Source organism: Chiloscyllium plagiosum, unplaced genomic scaffold (genome assembly GCF_037043375.1).
Source record: "Chiloscyllium plagiosum isolate Xiang-an unplaced genomic scaffold, Cpla_swu_hap1 HiC_scaffold_14, whole genome shotgun sequence".
Classification (NCBI taxonomy): domain Eukaryota; kingdom Metazoa; phylum Chordata; class Chondrichthyes; order Orectolobiformes; family Hemiscylliidae; genus Chiloscyllium; species Chiloscyllium plagiosum.
Window position 1 is genome coordinate 44082414 of NW_028270152.1, and position 25672 is coordinate 44108085.

The 25672-nt window shown below is 41.5% G+C and overlaps 1 protein-coding gene across 14 annotated transcripts in view; it reads right to left on the bottom strand.

Moving 5' to 3' along the window:
* cadpsa (Ca2+-dependent activator protein for secretion a) overlaps nucleotides 1-25672 on the bottom strand; it is a 598940-nt gene that overhangs the window by 149624 nt on the left and 423644 nt on the right. For 7 of the 14 annotated variants that reach the window (XM_087994403.1, XM_087994397.1, XM_087994398.1 and 4 more), the window contains 4 exons: nucleotides 24373-24436; nucleotides 24037-24160; nucleotides 20115-20183; nucleotides 19252-19269 (listed from right to left, as the gene is read on the bottom strand). In XM_087994403.1, the coding sequence (XP_087850529.1) occupies nucleotides 19252-19269; nucleotides 20115-20183; nucleotides 24037-24160; nucleotides 24373-24436 (275 nt within the window). The remainder of the gene's footprint in view (nucleotides 1-19251; nucleotides 19270-20114; nucleotides 20184-24036; nucleotides 24161-24372; nucleotides 24437-25672) is intronic. The other 7 variants (XM_087994395.1, XM_087994401.1, XM_043708247.2 and 4 more) reach the window with 3 other exon arrangements.

The window sequence follows — 25672 nt, forward strand, 5'->3', positions numbered from 1 at the left end:
TACTCTCGTAGCCACAGTGCTTGTGTGGTGAGTCCAGTTGAGTTTCTGTTCAATGATAGTGGGGAATTCAGTGATGGTAACACTGTTGAATACCAACAGGCAGTGGTTGGATTGTCTCTTATTCATGATGGTCATAGCCTGGCATTTGTGTGGCGTGAATGTTACTTGTTACTTGCCACTTGTCAACCCAAGCCTGGATATTGTACAGATCTTGTTACATTTGATTATAGACTGCTTCAGTATCTGAGGAGTCATGAATGGTGCCGAAAATTGTGCAATATCAGCAAATATCTGTACTTCTGACTTTATGATGGAGGGAAGGACATTGATGAAGCAGCTGAAGATGGTTGGGTCAAGAACACTACCCGGAGGAACTACTGCAGAGATGTCCTGGAGCTGAGATGACTGACCTCCAAAACTATTTTCCAATGTGTCAGCTTTGACGCTAACCATGAGAGAATTTGCCTCCTGATACCCATAATTCCAGTTTTGCTAGGGCTCCTTGATGCACATTGGTTAAATGCAGCCTTGATATCAGGCTGTTACTCTCACTTCACCTCTGGAATTCAGTTCTTTTGTCCATGTTTGGACCATGGCTGTAATGAGGTGCAGAGCTGAGTGGCCCTGGCAGAAAAACTGGGCGTCAATGAGAAGCTTATTGCTGAGCAGGTATACTTGATAGCACCGTTGATGATATCTTCAATCACTTTACTGATGTTTGAGAGTAGACTGATGGGGTGATAATTGGCCAGGTTGGATTTGTCTTGCCTTTTATGTACAGCACATACTTGGGCAATTTTCCACTTGTCGAGTAGATACCAATGTTGTAACTGTAGTGGAACAGCTTCGCTAGGGGAATGTCAGTTTCTGGAGCACAAGTTTTCAGTATTATTGCCAGAATGTTGTCAGGGCCTGTAGCCTTTACAGTATCCAATGTATACAACATTTTCTTGATATCACATGGAGTGAACTGAGTTGGCTGAAGACTGGTATTTGTAGTTCTGGGGACCACTGGAAGAGGCTGAGATGGATCATCCATTCGGAACTTCTGGCTGAAGATTGCTGTGAAAGCTTGAACCATATCTTTTGCACTTATGTGCTGGGCTCTTCCATCATTGAGGATGGGGATATTTGTGGAGCTTCCTCCTCCAGTGAGATGTTTAATTGTCCACCACCATTCATGACTGGATGTGGCAGGACTGTAGAACTTAGATCTGATCCATTGGTGTGGGATTGCTTAGCTCTGTCTATCAATTGCTGCTTATGCTGTTTGGGTGGCTTCACCAGGTTGACATCTCATCTTCAGGTATACCTGCTGCTGCTCCTGGCATGCCCTCCTTAGTATGGGTTAGAAATCACAGGTAAACAGAATCAATCCAAAGCCATTCAACTTTCCTGCCAAAGCAAAACTAATCCTAAAATATACTGGGAATGTGAGGTAAGTGTACAAACTTGAAGGCTGCAAGAACAATTCATCAGGGTGAAGTTCTAAAGCCCTGAAAATCGAGAAAGATATTGTAAACACCAAAATTACAGTGGAGGGAAAGAACACTATACAAATTTACCCCTTTAATTTTAAGAATCTGCTGTTTTTAAATTGGCGCCTGGTTTCTCAGTTTTTTTTTTGCAAATGTTCCTTGTGCTGTAATTCCCTCACCAAAATCGCAAAATATACAAGTGCACAGGAGATGCAGTCTTGGAGACAGAATAGCAATCATAGCATAAAGACGATGATGTCTTCTAACATCCCAATATTTCTATTATATTCCATTGTATATGTCCTATTGAAGGGCTGGATTACAGAAATAGCTCATCACCTGGATTAAAGTGGATGGAAAAAACAGCAAACAGCCAACAGGGATATATTTCACCCCAAGATCTCAACCTGAAAATTAAGATGCATTTCACCCATTTCCTAATTTTCCTTATGATCTGTATCACAATGTCCATCACTGCATATGGATGTAAAATGGTTAATACCTCACTGAGTGCAGTAAGCACCGCTCACTGCATTAATGTCACAGGAATCAAAAGAAGGAGCAAGGAGGAGGTAGATCTGGCGCTAGTGTGCTCCTAACAGTCTCTGTAGAAAGGCGCAGCAGGTCAGGCAGCATCCAAGAAGCAGGAGAATCGACATTTCGGGCATGAGCCCTTCTTCAGGAATGAGGAACGTGTGTCCAGCAGGCTAAGATAAAAGGTAGGGAGGAGGGACTTGGGGGTGGGGCATTGGAAATGTGATAGGTGGAAGGCGGTTAAGGTGAGGGTGATAGGCCAGAGTGGGGGTGGGGGCGGAGAGGTCAGGAAGAAGATTGCAGCTTAGGAAGGTGGTGCTGAGTTCGAGGGATTTGACTGAGACAAGGTAGGGGGAGAGGAAACGAGGAAACTGGAGAAATCTGAGTTTATCCCTTGTGGTTGGAGGGTTCCTCGGCGGAAGATGAGGCGCTCTTCTTCCAGCCTTCGTGTTGCTATGGTCTGGCGATGGAGGAGTCCAAGGACCTGTATGTCCATGGTGGAGTGGGAGGGGGAGTTGAAGTGTTGAGACACGGGGTGGTTGGGTTGGTTGGTCCAGGTGTCTCAGAAACGTTGCGCAAGTAGGCGGCCTGTCTCCCCAATATAGAGGAGGCCACATCGGGTGCAGCGGATGCAGTAAATGATGTGTATGGAGGTGCAGGTGAATTTGTGGCGGATATGGAAGGACCCCTTGGAGCTTGGAGGGAAGTAATGGGGGAGGTGTGGGCACAAGTTTTGCATTTCTTGCGGTTGCAGGGGAAGGTGCCGGGAGTGGAGGTTGGGTTGGTGGGGGGTGTGTACCTGACGAGGGAGTCACTGAGGGAGTGGTCTTTTCGGAACGCTGATAGGGGAGGGGAGGGAAATATATCCCTGGTGGTGGGGTCTGTTTGGAGGTGGCAGAAATGACGACGGGTGATACGATGTATATGGAGGTTGGTGGGGTGGTAGTTGAGGACCACTGGGATTCTATCCTGGTGGTGATTGGAGGGGCGGGGCTCAAGGGCAGAGGAGCGGGAAGAGGAGGAGATGTGGTGGAGAGCATCGTCGATCACGTCTGGGGGGAAATTGCAGTCTTTGAAGAAGGAGGCCATCTGGGTTGTTCGGTATTGGAACTGGTCCTCCTGGGAGCAGATGCGGCGGAGACGAAGGAATTGGGAATATGGGATGGCGTTTTTACAGGGGGCAGGGTGGGAGGAAGTGGAGTCGAGGTAGCTGTGGGAGTCGGTCGGTTTATAGTAAATGTCCATGTTGATTCGGTCGCCTGAGATAGAAATGGAGAGGTCTAGGAAGGGGAGGGAGGAGTCTGAGACGGTCCAGGTAAATTTGAGGTCGGGGTGGAAGGTGTTGTTGGTAAAGTGGATGAACTGTTCAACCTCCTCGCGGGAGCACGAGGCAGCGCCGATACAGTCATCGATGTAGCGGAGGAAAAGGTGGGGGGTGGTGCCCATGTAGCTGCGGAAGATGGACTGTTACACATATGCTACGAAGAGGCAGGCATAACTGGGGCCCATGCGGGTGCCCATGGCTACTCCTTTGGTTTGGAGGAAGTGGGAGGATTGGAAAGAGAAGTTGTTCAGAGTGAGGACCAGTTCAGTCATCGAAGGAAGGTGTCAGTGGAAGGGTACTGGTTGGTACGGCGGGAAAGGAAGAAGCGGAGGGCTTTGAGTCCTTCATGATGGGGGATGGAGGTGTCCAGGGACTGGATGTCCATGGTGAAGATAAAGCGTTGGGGACCGGGGAAGCAAAAATCATGGAGGAGTTGGAGGGCGTGGGTGGTGTCCTGAACGTAGGTGGGGAGTTCTTGGACTAAGGGGGACAGGACCGTGTCGAGGTATGCAGAGATGAGTTCGGTGGGGCAGGAGCAGGCGGAGACAATGGGTCGTCCGGGGCAGTCAGGTTTGTGGATTTTGGGCAGGAGGTAGAAATGGGCGGTGCAGGGTTGTGGGACTATCAGGTTGGAGGTGGTGGATGGGAGATCCCCTGAGGTGATGAGGTTATGGATGGTCTGGGAGATGATGGTTTGGTGGCGAGAGGTGGGGTCATGGTCAAGGGGGCAGCAGGAGGAGGTGTCCGCGAGCTGGCGTTTAGCCTCAGCGGTGTAAAGGTCGGTGCGCCAAACTATTACCGGGCCTCCCTTGTCTGCCGGTTTGATAGTGAGGTTGGGGTTGGAACGGAGGGAGTGGAGGGCCGCACGTTCTGAGGGTGAGAGGTTGGAGTGGGTGAGAGGGGTGGAGAGGTTGAGACGGTTAATGTCGCGGCGGCAGTTGGCTATGAAGAGATCAAGGGCAGGTAAGAGGCCAGCACGGGGTGTCCTGGTGGATGGGATGTGTTGGAGGCGGAAGAAGGGGTCGTCAGAGGGTGGGCGAGAATCCTGGTTGAAGAAGTAGGCGCGGAGGCGAAGGCGGTGGAAGAATTGTTCAATGTCTCACCACGTGTTGAACTCGTTAATCCGAGAGGGTAGCAGAATGAAGGTGAGGCCGCCACGACATTAACCGCCTCAACCTCTCCACCCCTCTCACCCACTCCAACCTCTCACCCTCGAACGTGCAGCCCCAATGCTTTATCTTCACCATGGACATCCAGTCTCTGTACACCTCCAACCCCACCACGAAGGACTCAAAGCCCTCCGCTTCTTCCTTTCCCTCCGTACCAACCAGTACCCTTCCACTGACACCCTCCTTCGACTGACTGAACTGGTCCTCACTCTGAACAACTTCTCTTTCCAATCCTCCCACTTCCTCCAAACCAAAGGAGTAGCTATGGGCACCCGCATGGGCCCCAGCTATACCTGCTTCTTCGTAGGATATGTGTAACAGTCCATCTTCCGCAGCTACATGGGCATCACTCCCCACCTATTCCTCCGCTACATCGATGACTGTATCGGCACTGCCTCGTGCTCCCACGAGGAGGTTGAACAGTTCATCCACTTTACTAACACCTTCCACCCCGACCTCAAATTTACCTGGACCGTCTCAGACTCCTCCCTCCCCTTCCTACCTCTCCATTTCTATCTCGGGCGACCGAATCAACACGGACATTTACTATAAACCGACCAACTCCCACAGCTTCCTAGACTACACCTCCACCCACCCTGCCCCCTGTAAAAATGCCATCCCATATTCCCAATTCCTTCGTCTCCGCCGCATCTGCTCCCAGGAGGACCAGTTCCAATACCGAACAACCCAGATGGCCTCCTTCTTCAAAGACTGCAATTTCCCTCCAGACGTGGTCGACGATGCTCTCCACCGCATCTCCTCCACTTCCCGCTCCTCCGCCCTTGAGCCCCGCTCCTCCAATCGCCACGAGGACAGAACCCCACTGGTCCTCACCTACCATCCCACCAACCTCCATATACATCGTATCACCCGTCGTCATTTCTGCCACCTCCAAACGGACCCCACCACCAGGGATATATTTCCCTGCCCTCCCCTATCAGCGTTCCGAAAAGACCACTCCCTCAGTGACTCCCTCATCAGGTCCACACCCCCTACCAACCCAACCTCCACTCCTGGCACCTTCCCCTGCAACCGCAAGAAACGCAAAACTTGTGCCCACACCTCCCCCCTTACTTCCCTCCAAGGCCCCAAGGGGTCCTTCCATATCCGCCACAAATTCACCTGCACCTCCATACACATCATTTACTGCATCCGCTGCACCCGATGTGGCCTCCTCTGTATTGGGGAGACAGGTCGCCTACTTGCGCGATGTTTCAGAGAACACCTCTGGGACACCTGGACCAACCAACCCAACCACCCAGTGGCTCACACTTCAACTCCCCCTCCCACTCCACCAAGGACCTGCAGGTCCTTGGATTCCTCCATCGCCAGACCATAGCAACACGACGGCTGGAGGAAGAGCGCCTCATCTTCCGCCGAGGAACCCTCCAACCACAAGTGATGAACTCAGATTTCTCCAGTTTCCTCGTTTCCCCTCCCCCCACCTTGTCTCAGTCCCAACCCTCAAACTCAGCACCACCTTCCTAACCTGCAATCTTCTTCCTGACCTCTCCGCCCCCACCCCCACTCTGGCCTATCACCCTCACCTTAACCTCCTTCCACCTATCGCATTTCCAATGCCCCTCCCCCAAGTCCCTCCTCCCTACCTTTTATCTTAGCCTGCTTGGCACGCTTTCCTCATTTCCTGAAGAAGGGCTCATGCCCAAAACGTCGATTCTCCTGCTCCTTGGATGCTGCCTGACCTGCTGCGCTTTTCCAGCAACACATTTTCAGCTCTGATCTCCAGCATCTGCAGTCCTCACTTTCTCCTAGTCTCTGTAGAAAGGCAGGTCATATAAATAGTTGCAGTAATGTGAATAAAGCTGATATTGTTTACTTAACAAGGCCCTTCTAAATACAGCAGAAAGGCAAATGTCCTAATGCAGACTGAAACACTTTGGGCTTGAAGAAATCTGGATACAACATGATGGCAATTCTGAGCCCCTGCTATTATACAGTGAGTTGTGGTGACGAGTGTTATTTCTAAATGGTGTCAACTGATAGAAATTAGAATTTACAGCTTCAAGAAAAATCAGAAGACAAAACGCATGCCACTGACCTACAGGACTTAAGAGAAACAAATACTATCGAAGGCTGATGACATCAAATCCCACAATCTGTAGCAACACTCACAGAGTGATAGAGATTTACAGCATGGAAACAGACCCTTCAGTCCAGCTCATCCATGTTGATTAATCTAGTCCCATTTGCCAGCATTTGGCCCATATCCCTCACATGCTGTAATTGTACCAGCCTCCACCACTTCCTCTGGCAGCTCATTCCATACATGCACCACCCACTGCATTCAAAGGTTGCCGCTTAGATCCTTTTTAAATATTTCCTCTCTCACCTTAAACCTATGTCCCCTAGTTTTGGACTCCCCCACCCTGGGGAATAAAATCTTATCTATTTAGCCTATCCATGCCCCTCATGATTTTACAGACCTCTGTAAGGCCACCCCTCTTCCTCCGACGCTCCAGGGAAAACAGCCCCAGTCTATTCAGCCTCTCCCTATCGCTCAAACCCTCCAACCCTGGCAACATCCTTGTTAATCTTTTCTGAACTCTTTCAAATTTCACAAATATAGCAGGGAGACCAGAATTGCATGCAGCATTCCAATAGTGGCCTAACCAATGCCACATGACCTCCCAACTCCTATACTCAATGCACTGACCAATAAAGCACAACTGGTCAGGTAGCATCCGAGGAGCAGTACAGTCGTCGTTTCGGGCATAGGCTCTTGAGCTCATGCCCGAAACAATAATTCTCCTGCTCCTCGGATGCTGCCTGACTGGCTGTGCTTTTCCAGCACCACACTCTTCAATTCTGATCTTCAGCATCTGCAGTCCTAACTTTCTCCACACTGATCAATAAATGCAAACACACCAAACTTCACTCTCCTATCTACATGTGATTCCACTTTCAAGGAACTATGAAGGTAAAACAGTTGATATGAATTTCATTAAGTCGTTTGATAAGGTTCCCCACGGTAGGCTATTGCGTAAAGTACAGAGACATGGGATTGAGGGTGATTTAGTGGTTTGGATCAGAAATTGGCTAGATGAAGGATGACAGAGGGTGCTAGTTGATAGGAAATGTTCATCCTGGAGTTCAGTTGCTAGTGGTGTACCACAAGGATCTGTTTTGGGGCGACTGCTGCTTGTCATTTTTATAAATGACCAGTATGATGGCATAGATGTATGGGTTAGTAAATTTGTGGATGACACTAAGGTCGGTGGAGTTGTGGGTAGTGCTAAAGGATGTTGCAGATTACAGAGGGACATAGATAAGCTGCAGAGCTGGGCTGAGAGGTGGCAAATGGAGTTTAATGTGGAAAAGTGAAAGGTGATTCACTTTGGAAGGAGCAAGAGGAATGCAGAGTACTGGGCTAATGGTAAGATTCTTGGTAGTGTAGATGAGCAGAGAGATCTCTGTGTCCATGTACATACATCCCTGAAAGTTGCCACCCAGGTTGATAGGGTTGTTAAGAAGGCATACACAGTGTGTTAGTTTTATTGGTAGAGGGATTGAGTTTCGGAGCCACGAGGTCATGCTGCAGCTGTACAGAACTCTGGTGCAGCCGCACCTGGAGTATTGCGTACAGTTCTGGTCACTGCATTATAGGAAGGAAGTGGAAGCTTTGGAAAGGGTTCAGAAGAGATTTACTAGGATGTTGCCTGGAATGGAGGGAAGATCTATGAGGAAAGGCTGTTTTCGTTGGAGAGAAGAAGGTTGAGAGATGACTTAATTGAGACATATAAGATAATCAGAGGGTTAGATCGGGTGGGCAGTGAGAGCCTTTTTCCTCGGATGACGATAGCTAGCATGAGGGGACATAGCTTTAAATTGAGGAGTATTAGATGTAGGACAGATGTCAGAGGTAGTTTCTTTACTCAGAGGGTAGTAGGGGCATGGAACGCACTCCCTGCAACAGTAGTGGACTCACCAACTTTAAGGGCATTTAAATGGTCATTGGATAAACATATAGATGAAAATGGAATAGTGTCGGATAGATGGGCTTCAGATTGGTTCCACAGGTCAGTGCAACATTAAGGCCGAAGGGCCTGTAACTGTGCTGTAATGTTCTATGTTTTATGAACCTGCACTCCAAGGCTCTATGTTCAGCAACATTCCCCAGGATCTTACTATTAGTGTATAAGTTCTACAGAAAAATACAGAGAATGACACAAAATACAGAAAACAATCACAGAATTAATACAAAAGCATTTCAGACCTGACGAGACATAGGAACAGAATAAATCTGCAGCTGAAAGGCAGACGTGTAGGCTATATCATGAAATGGTGGCCTGTGGAAGCAGACTGAAGTCCTAGTTGAGCCAGCCAGACATCGAGGATTGCGTGAGTTAAAACCAAAAATATTTGTAAAGAAGGCAAGTCAGTAATTTTTTTTAAACAGTTGCAGCTTCAATTTGATGTGGCTATCACTGTGCAAAAATACCATGAAGTATGGCTGGCAAAATGGACCCAAGAGGGCCATGACTCATATTCTGGGAGAAGACAGTCAGGGACATTGTGAACCAAGCCACTTAAAGCAGACAAGCATTGGGCATTTTAAAGTAGCATGTAATAGTCATCTAACAGAAATAACCTTTGGGGACAACGAAAATTCTACACGAGTTTTAATGAGACTGCGAAGCACAGGAAGCCATCCATCACAGCTACAAAAGCATTGGAAAATCTTTTTCTCAATCATGAAGTGCAGGAGAACCCTCACTACAACTGCAAAGCTGAGGAAAACCTTTCAACACAGCAAAAAGTGTGGGAGGATGGCCATTACGGCGTAATAATAATCTTTGAAGATAAAATACACATTCATATGGCATTAAAATGGTATTGTCACACAGATTTAATTTCAGAGATGTGCCAACTAAAACACAAGGTTGAACACCTTGGAGAAAACAATTCTTCATGTATGAAATAACAGATTCCAATCTGGATAATGAAACAGATGCTAACAAAGTATGCATCTGTAAATAATTTGGAATATGGCAGAAGATGTAATTATTTGTCAAGGGACAAATGAAACATCACACAAATTCAAAGAGGTATTGAATGCCTTTGACAATTACTTTGATGTCAAAATGAATAATAATATTCTAGAAAGAGCAAGATTTAACAAAATGGTTCAGCATTTAGATGAACCTTTAGAATATATTATTAATGATCTTTCCAAGCAAATAGGGGAATGCAATTATGGTGACAGAATTAATTAGAAACCAAATTATCATTGCTTTCATCAGATTTATTACAGTCTAAAGAACAGAGAAAGTCATTCAGATATAAAGTGAAGCAGACATCCGACAGCAATATAGACTTATCCAAAGTGGAGAAGATTAAACTGGCATTGGAAAGCTATACAATTTATTGATTTCTTTAAGGTACAAAACCACAAAAGACACATAAGATAACACAATTTAGCTGCTAGGACAGACACCAGACATTAAAAGTCCTTGCCAACACTATCGAGGAGAGATACCTCAAAAGTGTGAGCAATGCCCAGCTTTTAACATGAATGCTTTTTTTTTGGAGTAAGATGATCATTTTCAGAAAATGCACTAAAGCAGGACACAGCCACAGAAAAGAAGAAAGCTGAAGAACAGTGAGATAAATGAGGTAGAACAATCACCGTCAGAGAAGTTTCTTAGTTTTAGAAACTCAAAGTTTTCTACATTAAATTGGTAACCCAGGTCAAAGATTTGGCATGCAGGCATTTATGTCAGTGGGTATTTCATGAATTTCAAGTCAGATAGGAGCAAGTGTCACAACACTGCCAGATAGATAGCATCGGTTGATTAAGTGCTGTCTATAGTTGACAAATGTTCAATTACAATATCTAGTAGACACCGTACTTATACTACAAGTAACTATCCAACATATTGGGGACACCAAGTCCTAGGAAATCTTTATGTACCACTCAACCAAAAATTCTTTCACCCAAGTAGAAGGATGTATACTGACCACAATCTCATTCAAGAGATGGAAGATGTTAAACAATAAAAGGTCAGCGAAGAGCCAGGAGCCAGTTTTTCTGGCCTTTTTTAAGCTCATGGTGAAACCTAAACAAAAAGCTGAATCTCCTGAGGCTGATTAAATTGAAATAAAAAGTACATGTTTCATACTGCAAATGAGATGAAAAGCTATGACTAGAGCAGTTTGGCTTAAATGTTTTCCACTTCTATCAAATTGAAGTGAGTTCAGATTCCAAGTGGCAACAACGTTTGAAGCACAAGCAAACAGGGAGCAATTGAACCATCCACACTGCTCAAGAGAATGCACAGTGTGACAGACAATAGAAGTATCAGCAACTACATTGAGTGAGATTGCAACATAGCACAGTGAATAGCTACTTATAATACATTCATGTCTGAAATTGGGTGCTGAAGCAATTAAGAAGAGACATGGTCAAAATGTCTGACCAGTTTTCAAGGAAAAATGGCCTACACCAATAAAGAGTATCACGTCAAGCAAGAACAAATCTCTCGGTAAAACCATTGCGAAATCTGGCTTCACCAGTAATTCATACTCCAAGAGGGAAGTAGAATAGAAAATATTCAAGAAGTTGAAGTATTGAATTTGCCTACTTTTACACAAAGCCAAATGTGGAGTAATAAAAGACATTCTACTGCTACAAATTAAAGATGTTGTGCAATTCCATGGAAGTCACCATTGAGAAGAGATACACAACTTGTAAAAATTCAAAATACTGCAAAGATAAAATGTACCTGCACCGTATCAACCACACTGATACCTATAATAAAGAGACAAACATCACTGAAGCTCTCCAAAAAAAATAAAAGGTTAACGATTCCGCAGTACAGGAGAGAACTACAGATCTAATCAGGAAGACAGTTCAAGTCAATCAACTTCTATCCAACAACCCACCATTCTTTTAATTCTGAAGACAACATCTTGAAGGAGAATAGTTAAACCTCCAGATTATATGAATTTGTAAATCTGGAGGCTTGACTATTCTCCTTCAAGATGTTGTCTTCAGAATTAAAAGAATGGTGGGTTGTTGGATAGAAGTTAATTGACTTGAACTGTCTTCCTGATTAGATCTGTAGTTCTCTCCTGTACTGCGGGATCGTTAACCTTTTATTATGCTTTTTTGGAGAGCTTCAGTGATGTTTGTCTCTTTATTATTGGTATCAGTGTGGTTGATACGGTGCAGGTACATTTTATCTTTGCAGTATTTTGAATTTTTACACGTTGTGTATCTCTTCTCAATGGTGACTTCCATGGAATTGCACAACATCTTTAATTTGTAGCAGTAGAATGTCTTTTATTACTCCACATTTGGCTTTGTGTAAAAGTAGGCAAATTCAATACTTCAACTTCTTGAATATTTTCTATTCTACTTCCCTCTTGGAGTATGAATTACTGGTGAAGCCAAATTTCGCAATTGTTTTACCGAGAGATTTGTTCTTGCTTGACGTGATACTCTTTATTGGTGTAGGCCATTTTTCCTTGAAAACTGGTCAGACATTTTGACCATGTCTCTTCTTAATCGCTTCAGCACCCAATTTCAGACATGAATGTATTATAAGTAGATGACTAGGAGGAAGGAGGGTGGGGAGAGTAGTGGCAAGTGTAAATGAATGTATACGAACAAATGTATTACAATATAACAGTTATGAAGGAAAAGACTTTCGTAGAGATGTTATATATACTTGTTTACTCAATAAGACTCCTTTACTTAGATCAGAAAGGTGGATATCTTAATCTGTCACATTGGATTTAAGGGAACCCAAACACAACAAGCATCAATCCCAGTGTCTGCTCCAGGTCTGTGTTCAGTTTTTATATATATTTCTGCCTGCTTCTGTGGTTGAACATATTTGGTTCTTCTGTGGATAGCAAATGGAGTAGTAATAAAGAAATACATGCCCACTGGGGACTTTGCTGGCATTCATGGCACTGTTGTGCACTTCTATCCCAGTGTTTATAAACACAGCTGGGAAACATATTATTAAGTTTTATATCCTCAGGTGCAGCTAGACTCATAATCTTCTGTTATCTGCATATTGGAAAATCACAGACAATCTATACAAGATTTTTCAAAAAGGTTGGTGGTGGATGAAATATATGCCTTGCCTTAGTTGGGTACATAACAAAAATAACTTTCACAGAATATCTGAGGCTGTGAAGAAATGTACTTTAATTCTGTCTTATTTCTATGTGTAAGTCGCAGAGTTCCTTGTCGGAATGAGCTTAAAGCAGTTAGTGATGAACCATTTTCCATTGTTATTCTGCAATCCATATGTATATTCTTTGACAACTCAAAATTTCTAGTGCTCAAGTGAGTCAAACATTGCTCCTGAAACATAAAAATCTTGACCACAACAATGCCTACATTTTCCATATTTTCATTACCTTTACAAATTTGAATTTCTTATACTCTCCTCTAAATAATGAGGCTTTGTGAATTCCACTCCACCACAGTTTTGGACAACATGTTTAATGTCTCATCTCTCCACTGGGGAATGTCAAGCCCATATCAGTTTCTCTTTTGGGTGTCACATGTTGTAAGATGAAGTTATTACTACTATAACTTTGTTGCATAGGACCTCATAACATGAAATCCCGAAGGGAAGAACCAAAGACTTTATTGAAGAAGAAGCATGGTGATAATTGTTAGTTTAATCAGTGGATAATTGGATGAAGCATCATTTCTTTAGAATTGTAACAAAAATTAACACTTAGCTGAAGTAGAAGATTTAATTAATGGGGAACAAAGCTTAGTCAAAAACGAAGGCTTAAAGGATTCTCTTAAAGGAAGAGTGAGAAGTTGGAAAACAATGAGGTTAAGAAAGGAATTGAAAACTCGGGTGGTACACAGCTGCCAATAAAGAAAGGTGACTACCCATGATAAGTAAATCCCTAGCTAGTAGGGATTGTGTCTGATGGAGGATTGTTTTTTGGACTGGAGGCCTGTGATGGCGGTGGTTGACAGGGATTGGTACTGGGTTCGCTTTTGGTTGTCATTTATATAAACTATTTAGTTGAGAACATAGGAGGCTTGGTTAGCAAGTTTGCAGATAACACCAAAATTGGTGGTATAGTTGACAGTGAAAAAGGTTATCCAAGATTAAAAACAGATCTTGATCAATTGGGTCAATGGGCTGAGGAATGGGAGATAGAGTTTAGTTTGGATAAATGTGAAGTATTGCATTTGGTACTACAAACAGAGACAGGACTTATACAATGAATAGTAGGGCCCTGGATAGTGCTATTGAACACAGAGACCTCAGGGTTCAGATACATAATTCTTTGAAATTTGCATCACCACAACAGGGTGGTTAAGAAAGCATTTAGCAAGTTTGCCTTCATTGCTCAGATCTTTGAGTATAAGAGTTGGGGTGTCATGTTGAGTTTGTACAGGATGTTGGTGAAACCTCTTCGTAAGTACTGTGTGTGGTTCTGGTCACCATGTTATCCAAAGGATACTATTAAACAGGACAGGGGTTCAGAAAATATTTACCAGGATGCTCCACCAGGAATGGCGGGTATGAGATATAAAAACAGACTAGATCTTTTTTCATTGGAGTGTAGGAGGTTGAGAGGTGACCTTATTAAAGTTTATAAAATCATGAGGGGCACAGATAGGGTGAATGGCAAAGGTATTTCCCCTAGGATGAAGATGTTCAAAACTATTTTTAAGGTGAGAGGAGAAAGAAAAAGGACCTGAGGGGCAACCATTTTACACAGAGAGTGGTTTATGTGCGGAAAGAATTTGAAAGTGGTGGATGCAGGTACAGCTATAACGTTTAAAAGACATTTGGATAAGTTGATGAATAGGAAAGGTTTGGAAGGATATAGGCCAAGCGCAGGCAGGTGGGACTAGTTTGGGAACATAGTCGGCGTGGACTGGTTGGTCCGAAGGGTCTGTTTCTGTGCTGTATGACTCTATGGCTTGGACTCCATAAACACTTTGCAGAAAAAAGAAATATTACACTGTATCTTTAAATCATTTTTAGGGTTAAATATCTAAATTTTAGGACCTTTCTCAAAAAGACAATTGCTTCTCTAAAGTGAAATGTTTTACAAGCAACTACAGCAAATAAAATAATCCCAATACAAAAGCTGTTTATGAAATGACCTGTATAACAATTACTTCAATTCTTTAATATATATGTTCATCAAAATACCTGATTTAACATTGGTTAGAGTTAAACTGAATTATTTACATGCACTGTCAAAGACGACCAAGATAAAGCCCCTTGCCTTATTCTCTATCATTGTAATATAACATCTGAGCCTCTGAGGAAAGGAAAATGCCAATAATGTTTAAAATGGTTTCTTGTAGCAGGTACTACATTTACAAAACCAAAAATTATAATATTCTTCTAATCTGTATTAAAATTTGAGGTTGGTTAATTAGACATTAATTGTAGCTTCATTGAGATTGCAATATTAAATTCTGATAAATTTAATCATAAAAATCCAGATCAGAAGATCTCTAAGTTATTTAACTGAAAATCCATATGTTAACAATCCTCAATTCAATATATGGTGTTTTTAAATTGTGAAATATTATTGCAATGAACCAGGTATGAATGTCATTACTGGGTTTTTGATACTAGCACAAAAGTAGTTTGTTTACAGTTTGCAATGATATTCTTTTGCGGAACTTTGGGGACAGATTACTCCATTAAAAGCACTATCTAAATGTCAACTGTGGTTGATTTCAATTGTAATATTTCTAGCTATCAATGTTCCAGGTTACCTCGGGGATGTCTGAACTTTACAGAAATGGTCATGGACCTGTGATAAAAGCTTGAACTTGCCTCCATCGGATCTTCTAATGTTCTTCCTATCTTTACCACAATTAGTGAGGCAATATGCATATCAGCATGGTATAGCGATGCCAATTAAACAATGACAGCATGCTACACAAAAGCACAATCCAAAATTAAAGAACACTTCATCTACCTTTTCCTCCAACCTTTTATACATTTCTGTATTTACAAGGTGTGATCTCAGTCATATTTGTACTGTTTGTGGTACAATGGCAAAGAAAATACACAAACATGCTTTGGGAGCTAAAGTGTGCCTCCAGCTATCATCAAACCAAAGCATTTGAGATCAGAAAGAAGACACGTCACTGTATGTTGATTAATATGGGCACTTCTTGGACATGCAAAAGGAGGAGCTGGGAAAGGGAATAAGTGGTGCTTGTCAGCTGTTGTTTACTATCCATTGTGACTGGTCATTTGACTGTCTTCATAGGTCCCATTTAGAAATGGATTGAGTAATTACTTCTACTGAGACCAGAGTCTGGACCACCAATCAACCTTTCTTACACCACTGAAGCTTTTCTTATGCCATCGACCAACCTTGCAAAATGTCCACATTACAGAGGAGGAAGTGCTGGATGTCTTGAAACGCATAAAGGTGGATAAATCCCCAGGACCTGATCAGGTGTACCTGAGAACTCTGTGCGAAGCTAGAGAAGTGATTGCTGGGACTCTTGCTGAGATATTTGCATAATTGATAGTTACTGGTGAGGTGTCGGAAGACTGGAGATTGGCTAACGTGGTGCCACTGTTTAAGAAAGTTGGTAAGGACAAGCCAGGGAACTATAAACCAGTGAGCCTGAAGTCGGTGGTGGGCAAGTTGTTGGAGGGAATCCTGAGGGACAGGATGTATGTGTATTTGGAAAGGCAAGGACTTATTAGGGATAGTAAACATGGCTTTGTGCATGGGAAATCATGTCTCACAAACTTTGAAGAAGTAACAAAGAGGATTGATGAGGGCAGAGCATAGATGTGATCGATATGGACTTCAGTCAGGCATTCGACAAGGTTCCCCATGGGAGTCTGGTTAGCAAGGTTAGATCTCACGGAATACAGGGAGAACTAGCCATTTGGATTCAGAACTGCTCGAAAGTAGAAGACAGAGCATGGTTTTTCAGACTGGAAACCTGTGACCAGTGGAGTGCCACAACGATCGGTGCTGGGTCCTCTACTTTTTGTCATTTACATAAATGATTTGGATGTGAGCATAAGAGGTACAGTTAATAAGTTTGCAGATAACACCAAAGTTGGAGGTGTAGTGGACAGCAAAGAAGGTTACCTCAGATTACAACAGGATCTTGACCAGATGGGCCAAAGGGCTGAGAAGTGGCAGATGGAGTTTAATTCAGATAAATGTGAGGTGCTGCATTTTGGGAGAGCAAATCTTAGCAGGACTTATACACCTAATGGTAAAGTCCTAGGGAGTGTTGCTGAATGAAGAGACCTTGGAGTGCAGGTTCATAGCTCCTTGAAAGTGGAGTCGCAGGTAGATAGAGTAGTGAAGAAGGGGTTTGGTATGCTTTCCTTTATTGGTCAGGAGTATTGAGTACAGGTGTTGGGAGGTCATGTTGCGGCTGTATAGGACATTGGTTAGGCCACTGTTGGAATATTGCATGCAGTTCTGGTCTCCTTCCTATCGGAAAGATGTTGTGAAACTTGAAAGGGTTCAGAAAAGATTTACAAGGATGTTGCCAGGGTTGGAGGATTTGAGCTATAGGAAGAGGCTGAACAGGCTGGGGCTTTTATCCCTGGAGCGTTGGAGGCTGAGGGGGTGACCTTATAGAGGTTTACAAAACTATGAGGGGCATGGATAGGATAAATAGGCAAAGTCTTTTCCCTGGGGTGGGGGAGTCCAGAACTAGAGGGCATAGGTTTAGGGTGAGAGGGGAAAGATATAAAAGAGACCTAAGGGGCAACATTTTCACACAGAGGGTGGTATGTGTATGGAATGAGCTGCCAGAGGAAATGGTGGAGGCTGGTACATTGTAACATTTAAGAGACATTTGGATAGGTATATGAATAGGAAGGGTTTGGAAGGATATGGGCTGGGTGCTGGCAGGTGGGACTAGATTAGATTGGGATATCTGGTCGGCATGGACAGGTTGCACTGAAGGGTCTGTTTCCATGCTGTACATGTCTATGACTCTATAACTGACACACTTGAGTCCAATTCTGAGGGTCTGCACCAAATAGATCTCAACTCTTCTTTATTTATTACTTATTGTGATGTGGGCATCACTGGGAAGGCCAGCATTTGTTGCCTTATACCAGTGATTCATCCCGAAGAAAAGAAGTAACCTAGACTGGGACTCAACACACTTGGGCCCTGAGTCCACCCTTTCTACTGAACACCTAACTGGCTAATGCTGAAAATAGGTTAATGGAATTCTGGGGTCCATCTCTCAACAGTAAGATCAAACAATATCAAAGACTTGCCACTAAAGCTCCACAAGCTCACTCTGTAATCTCTGATTTGGTTAATATTTCCTAATGATATTTGCACTAACTCCAGTTGAAAACAGGCATGTTGCTCTCCAGCTACTTGGATAGTTTAATACTGCAATGTTTTTGGAATGTTTTTTCAATACTGGTACATGCCCTCATGTAAGGAATTTCTTAATTCTTATCTTAAGAGTTAATGATTAGATTCCCTACAGTGTGGAAACAGGCCCTTCACCCCAACCAGTCCACACCGACTCACCCAGACCCATTTCCCTCTGACTAATGCACCTAACACTATGGGCAATTTAGCATGGCCAATTCACCTGACCTGCACATCTTTGTGACTGTGGGAGGAAACCGGAGCACCCGGAGGAAACCCACGCAGACACAGGGAGAATGTGCAAACTCCACACAGACAGTCGCCCAAGGCTGGATTCGAACCTGGGATCCTGGTGCTGTGAGGCAGCAGTGCTAACCAAAACATTTTAATCTAACCGTTAAGTATAGTATTGGGGTATAGTATTTTATGAAACTATAGTGCACTGATGTAGTTTCTATACAGATTGTTTTGGTTTGAAAGGTACATTTTACATTTTAATCAAATGCATTCACAATAGGATGAAGAATTCCCTTGGCTCAGATGATACATACACATTGAACTATGATTTAGAGAAAAGGCAAAGATACTTAAAACTGATATCAGTAAAATAAACACAACTGAAACAAAAATTAATTATAACTACTCTTCTTGTACAAGTCAAACAATGCATTGTACAGAAAACTATGCTGCAATTTGCGCACGTAAGTGCATTAAGTGGTGAGTTAAAATGAAACTGCAAGTTGCACTCTCTCCAGAGCTATCTTAAGGGTATATAAGTTCACAGTGATCATGAAACTAAACAGTAATAATAAATGAAAGACAGTTAAAGTAATTTACTTGCAAAAAGCAAAAATGTCTTCTTCACTGTAAGAATCTCATTAATTATTTGCATTTGTGAAATATATTGTTTATACAAATTATACTTGAAGAACTCTCAATAATAAAACTAATTATTTTAACATGTGACCTTTAGAAGATCTAGAAACAAAAATTACTAAATGATTAATGCTATTGGTAAAAGGTCATATTCTACATTAAATATAGCTACAGTTGCTCCTGCTATTTTGATCAATGAATCATAATTTGATGTGCATAATTTTTACATAAAAAACTCTGAAGATGATGTAACTTGCAAACTAATTGTAATTCCTGATTGGTTTTGGTTCTAAAGCTGTAAAGTTGTTTTCACTAATACTATTTCATACTTTCTACAGACAGCACAAATTAACTCCTTAAGTGTTTCTACCCCAGAGACTCATTAAGTATTAATTGAGCCTGCTGAAGAGCACCTCAGAAGCTTTTAGGCTGCTCAAAATTACTTTGAAATGATAGAAATAATCTAATGATATTGTCCCACTACATTAAGATGTAGAATACAATAGTTCACCTGGATCCTTTTGATTGTCTATATGAAAGAGAGAGCAACAAGGAGAGAAGAGAGAAAAACAAGACAAATATGCACAATTAATGAGCAAGTGAACCAAAAACTACACCCTAGATGTGTGGTACCAATGACTTGCAAAGTGCCTGCCCAATGCCTTCAACCAATCTCAACACAATGGATGCCACTATAAATGCCTTCCGCGCAAAGGGCAATACTGGTGCACCACACAGATGGATAGTCAGCAATTAACATTCTGAAATGAAGGCAAGCAATGGCTTAAGATAGAAGTGAATCACTGAATCCTAAAATGTAAAAAAACTCAGATGATCCATCAGCAGCTTGAAACTGAGAAAAGATTCAAGTATGTAAAAAGAACATGTATGTGTATGAGTACATCTGTTTAATTAGTCACAGACAAGACAGACTAAGATCAAATTATTTCCACATAGATCTAATAGGATGCTTTCATCCACAGTAAATAAACAGTTCATTTCTCATGATCAGTTCCATGATACTGGCTGATATACAAGCCCTGGCTTTTTATAGTGTACCAATGACAAGTGCTTACAACTCAGGAATACACAGAAGCAAAGTAAAAATGCATTCAAGTCACAGACAATAAAAATAACTTAAAATTTTACAGATATTTTGAGTTCATCACAAACAATGGGGCATGTGTAAAAACCTGGTGTAGATCAAAAGCTGGACTTCAAACATTCGAGATCACAAACAGAAGCAACAGACAAGGAGGCTGAGGGAGGAAAATGCAAGAGTGGGATTGGTTAGGGACTGGCTTTGACTGGTGTTGGAATCATGTCAACAGAAAGAGCGAAAGACAGTGTGGAAAGGATGTGGTAAGTACTCACGAATGGTTAAATCCATCACTTGAGAGGCCAAGCAGTAGACAGGATGCTCATACATTTCTCTGTTTTTCCCTATAAAAGAGGATTTGGGCATGCAAGAAGCTTAAGTCAGAAGTAAAGAGATCATAGATCAGAGGAAAATTATATTAGGTCAGAAAGGATTAAAAAAAAGCTTTGGTGTTTTGGGATATTCATAGGACAGTAGGAAAAAGTTATTTGAATTTGTAGTTAATTCAGGTTTAACCATTCAGCATGCTCATGAGTCACAAAAGAAGTTGTGACCATGATTCTGACAAATCTCTTCAGATTTTGTAATCTGCTAATGATAAAACATAATGAATAAAGGAAAACAGGATTTTGTTGATTTAGGCTACAAGATACTAAATGCAGAAGCTTTTAGTATCTACACCACTCTCAGGTATTTCTTCATAGGCATAGTCTTAAGTACTTCCCCAGCTGATTGATACTTCCATTTAGGCCATTAACATGGTACAGTTAAGGTTTTTAAAATTTTGACAGATAACATCAAATGTTGCCAAATGGATACCAACGATAAGCAATTCAGCTTTGATTTTTTTCCATGTTATTAACGAAACAATTAGACAGGGAAGCTATTGATATATTTGAAAATTTCAGACAGCATATTTGAGCTATTTTCAATAAAATACAGAATGGACTATGCCTATGTAAGGAAGCCTGATACATGCAGTTGGTGAATGCTGGGTTGCTGAGATCACAATCCCTGCATGCTGGCCACTAAGTACTTCTACAGCCACTTTTTTAGGAATATAAAAAAGTGACTAGGTCAATAAACAAGAAAGGAGAAAAGCAGAAAAGAACAGGTAGTGCAGAATGAATTACTTCTCTGAACAAAGAGCTGGAAAAAAAAGTGTTTGGTTGCTTCATAGTATTCCCAGACCTAAAAGTCACAGTGCAAAAGAGGGTACATTAACGGAACCAGAAAGAATTGAGGCACAGAAGGGAAATAATCAAACACTGTGGGATCTACACTGGAATTGAATGCATTTTTACTTACACATACCGGTCTTGTGCTCAAGCTTACTAGAAATGCACTCAGCTGTCTAAACTTGCAGTCAACTGCAGATCTCACCAGCTAATTAAGAATCTAACATTTTCAAACAATAAAAAAAGTTAGTTTTTACATTACTTCACAACTTTATGTTACTAACAAAAAAAAGACTTAAGCCTTAAAATATTAAAATAAATTAAACTTCTATTTCTCCATCTATTTTTATGATTCTTGTTACAAAATACCTTTAGTGCCCAATTCTTAACTCATATATTCATATTATTTGCTGCTTAACTACTCCCACTAAATGAAAGCCCTCCCTTTTATACACAACTTACTTTGTGACAACAACCAGATGAAAGAATACTGTTACCTTATCAAACATACAAGTGACTACCATCTTAACACCTTTAAGCAGCTATTCACATACTTTTACTCATTAAAAATGAGAAGTTTGCATGAAGTCATAACTGTGGCTCATTGTCATTTGAGGAATTATTCTACCAGTCTTAACACTAAGAGATTCTATAATGCTAATCTATGTTTCCGTCTGTTTAACTGGCAGAAATGTCTTACTGATATTGGCCCAAGGAACTAAGGGTTCACCTGTACAAACTGCAGACCTGCAATTGTGTAAGCAAGGGAGTGAGGACAAACTGGTCAAACATTAAAAGCAATTTGAAACATCAATTATTAAATAAACATTTGTAAGCTAAAACCAAAATACATTAGTATAGGAGGATGATAGTTAACAAGATTAAAGCATCATATCTTGCTTTCAAAGTTTAGACAAAATCTGCCCATTTTCATATCAACAGTATACGAATTTATAAAATCCTGTTGAATAAAAGGTTAAAATCTGTGAGTGTAACAAACATGAACAAATCAAATATGAACTTGACTTCAACAAACTGTTAAATCATCACTGCACATATAATTCTTATTAGGTTTTCAGATTATATGCCCTTTCATGTTATTTGAGGGTGGCCTCCAAAGTTTAAATGTTTGAGGATGAATGTTCATTTCGTTCTCCAGCACATTTGACTGAATTTCGTGAAAACACTTTAAAAATCATAGAAAAACAACAGTATAATTCTGGACTCCACAGAAGCAATGGTAGGAAAGTAGGGGAAACCACATGGAAGTTCACTTTCCTCATACTTAATTATGTTTATTTCTCATTCTTTTTACTCTCTCTAGGCACTGAAATATCCATGGATGGGATGTTAAGTAATTTTCTCCTCAGATGCCAGTAAAATCTTCTCTGACAAGGCCCTAAACATGATGTCCAGCTGGGGCCTGTGGATGCCTTCCTGCCCTACTGTTCTACCCTTTTGAAGTTTGTGCCTATCTCTTCACATGACACAAAGAACAAAGAACAATACAGCACAGGAACCGGTCCTAAGGCCCTCCAAGGGTGCACTGACACATTTTGCCTTTCTCCACTAAAATTGTCTTCACTTACAGCATCCATATCCCTCTATTTCCTTCTTATTCATATATTGGTCCAGGTGCTTCTTGAATGCTGCTATTGTGTCTGCATCCACCATCTCCTTTAGCAACACATTCCAGGCACTCACCACCCTTTGTATGAAAAACTTGCCTCATACATCTCTTTTAAACATCCCCCCCACCTTGCATCTTGAACCTGTGTCCCCTAGTAATTGACCCCTTTACCCTGGGAAAAAGCCTCATACTTTCCACTCTATCCATGCTATTCACAATCTTATAAACTTGTATCAGGTTGCCCCTCAACCTTCTGCATTCTGGTGAAAACAAACCCCATTTATCCAACTTTTCTTCATAGCTAAAATTCCCCATACCAGGCAAATCCCGGTAAACCTTTTCTGTACCCTCTCCAAAGCATCCACATCCTCTGGTAACTGAAATGAACAACTCAGCAAGTGTTAGAAGAAAGGTTTATCTTCTACATACACTGTAATAAGATCTTCCATATTTCTGATGTCCTTGGACATAAATAAAAGTGACAGTAGATGTGAAGTTACCATTCTGTCTTATTTCACTTTGCAGGACGATATAATATACACCAGAGGAGCCTCGATTATCCGAAGGACATGGGCGAGGCGTGTTTTCTTTGGAATTCGATTAACCAAAGAATCAAAGGCTGGATAACAGTTTAGCCGAGAACTGGGACCTTGTGATCTTGCCGGATAATCCAATATTCAGATAATCGAATGCCTGATAATCGAGGTTCCTCTGTATGGCCCTTTGGAAACCATTCTAATTTTGATAGTAAAGTAAAAGCTTACCTTCTTTTCATAATTGCTGGCGATAATAAAATATTGTTTTAACTGTATTTGAGAATTCTGGTTTTGTTGCAAAGTATATCTAGTATTATAAGTCACTTTGCTGAGAAATTCCCATATTTGAAGTATTGATCATGACAAAGTAGATGACTGAGTACATTATAACTCAAGAGCTCATGCAAGGTTTGAGGTTGCAGATATATTTTGTTGAAACACTGCAGTCTAGAATTTATCACTGACTTCTGAGTTTTTAAATAAAAATAAACTGGTTTCTGATTTGGCTACACTGAGTACCTGATGCTAATAATAATGGTCAGATTAGATTAGCAATCCACAGCTCATAAATCTTTTACTGTAAATATATATTTACCTACTTACAGTTAAACTAGGTCAACAATACAAATATTATATAACCTGAAGCTTTGTTTTTAAAATGAGTAGACAATTCTAACTAAATAGTCTTAACAATTCTTAGTAACTGAAGTCACTGAAGAGTGTTGAATTGTCAGAATAGAAATTGCAACAATTCTGAATCAACACTTATTTACATCCTGATTTTTCTTAATAATCAGTCTCCAAGGGCTTCATCCAGTGAATTGCATTCATATGAAACAGTTCTGTTACTTACCTTCAATTTTGGCATACTCAGAAAGTCGTGTGTAGTTCACTAGGGCAGCTTTCTCCAGACATTTCCGAATGACAACTTTAACTTCTTCTTGAGGAACAGGTGTTACTATATCCTTCATGAGCACCTTTGCAATGACAGAAATGACCGTGCATTATATTTAAGTCTTCATTGTCTTTATGACTTTTCCTGATACCTGAAGTAGTTTGACTTTTCCAGAATTAATGTCCCCACTAAAAACAACATCTGACTGCAATGTCTGGGAAGAATATTTACAGATACTGGATAATAATGCTAAATAAAATAGATTCTATAAATAATAAAATAGGAACTACTCACTCTTTCCAGGAGAGACAATGTAGCCTTTAATGCACCCTCAGGTCGCCCAAAAGGAAAGCAATACCTGTCAGCAAGACATAGGTTATGAATTTCTTTCCAACAGGATGTTTAACATGTTTGTCCTGAGTGACATAAAAATCACAGTTCACTAGATATCCTCAACTTTCTTATTAATGTAGATTTAAAGAACAATACCTTAATCTGCATTATAATATCATCCAGTACTTACACATCCATGTGGTGCCGAAGCTAACAAGCTGAACTGACAAAGAGAGGTAGCTGGATAATCTAGATCCATGTTTTGCATCCATTGAATTTTAAGAATTCATTTAGGGATTTTGCTGGCAAAGCCAGCACTCATCGCACACCCCGAATTGCTCATGAGAAGGTTGTATTCTAGCCATATGTTGAATCTCTTCAATTGTGGTGTAGATACACCAGCTATCGAAAAACCCCTGGTAAGTTGCTTCTGTACTGGGGTAAGTGAATGCTGAAGATGATGGATGGTGTTCCAATCAAGCAGTCTCCTTGGTCCTGGATGATGTTGAGCTTCTTGATCTGCACTCATCCAGGAATGTGGAGAGTATTCTATGACACTCATGATGATCCTGCTAGACAGTGGACAGGCTTTAAGAAGTCAGGAGGTAAATTATTCATCACAGAATTCCCAGTCTCTGACCTGCCCCTAACCACAACATTTATATCGCTGGTGGTAGTTCAGCTTTTGGATGATGGTAGTGCTTAGGATGCTAATATTGGGAACTCAGTGGTGCTAACTCCACCGAATATCAAAGGGTGTTGGTTGGTTTCTCTGTTGTTGGAAATGGTCATTGCTTGACAATTGTGTGGAGCAAATGTTACTTGCCACTTATCAGCCCAAGTCTGAACATTGTGCCAAAATTAGGAGAGCTGTCCCGTGGACTTGTGAAGAAACAGCATGACATAGTATAATATGTAGAATGATAAATTATACACAGCGTCCCAGACACCACCATTCCTGGGTATAACCTGTCCCACTGACTGGACAGACTGGCAAAACCCAGAAGGTTGTTGCTGAATAAGTGAGGCTGACAGAATTAGCAAATGAAACCTTCCTTCATTTTAGTGATGATTGAGAGTAGAGTGTTAGGGTAGTAATTGACTGGATAAGATTTGTTTTGCTCTCATGTGGACAGGACATACCTATACAGTTTTCTACATTGTCTCATAGATACCAGTGAATGTATGGAGCCTACTAGAACAATTTTACTATGGAAATGGATATTTCAAGAGCACACTTTTTCAGTATTACAACAGAATG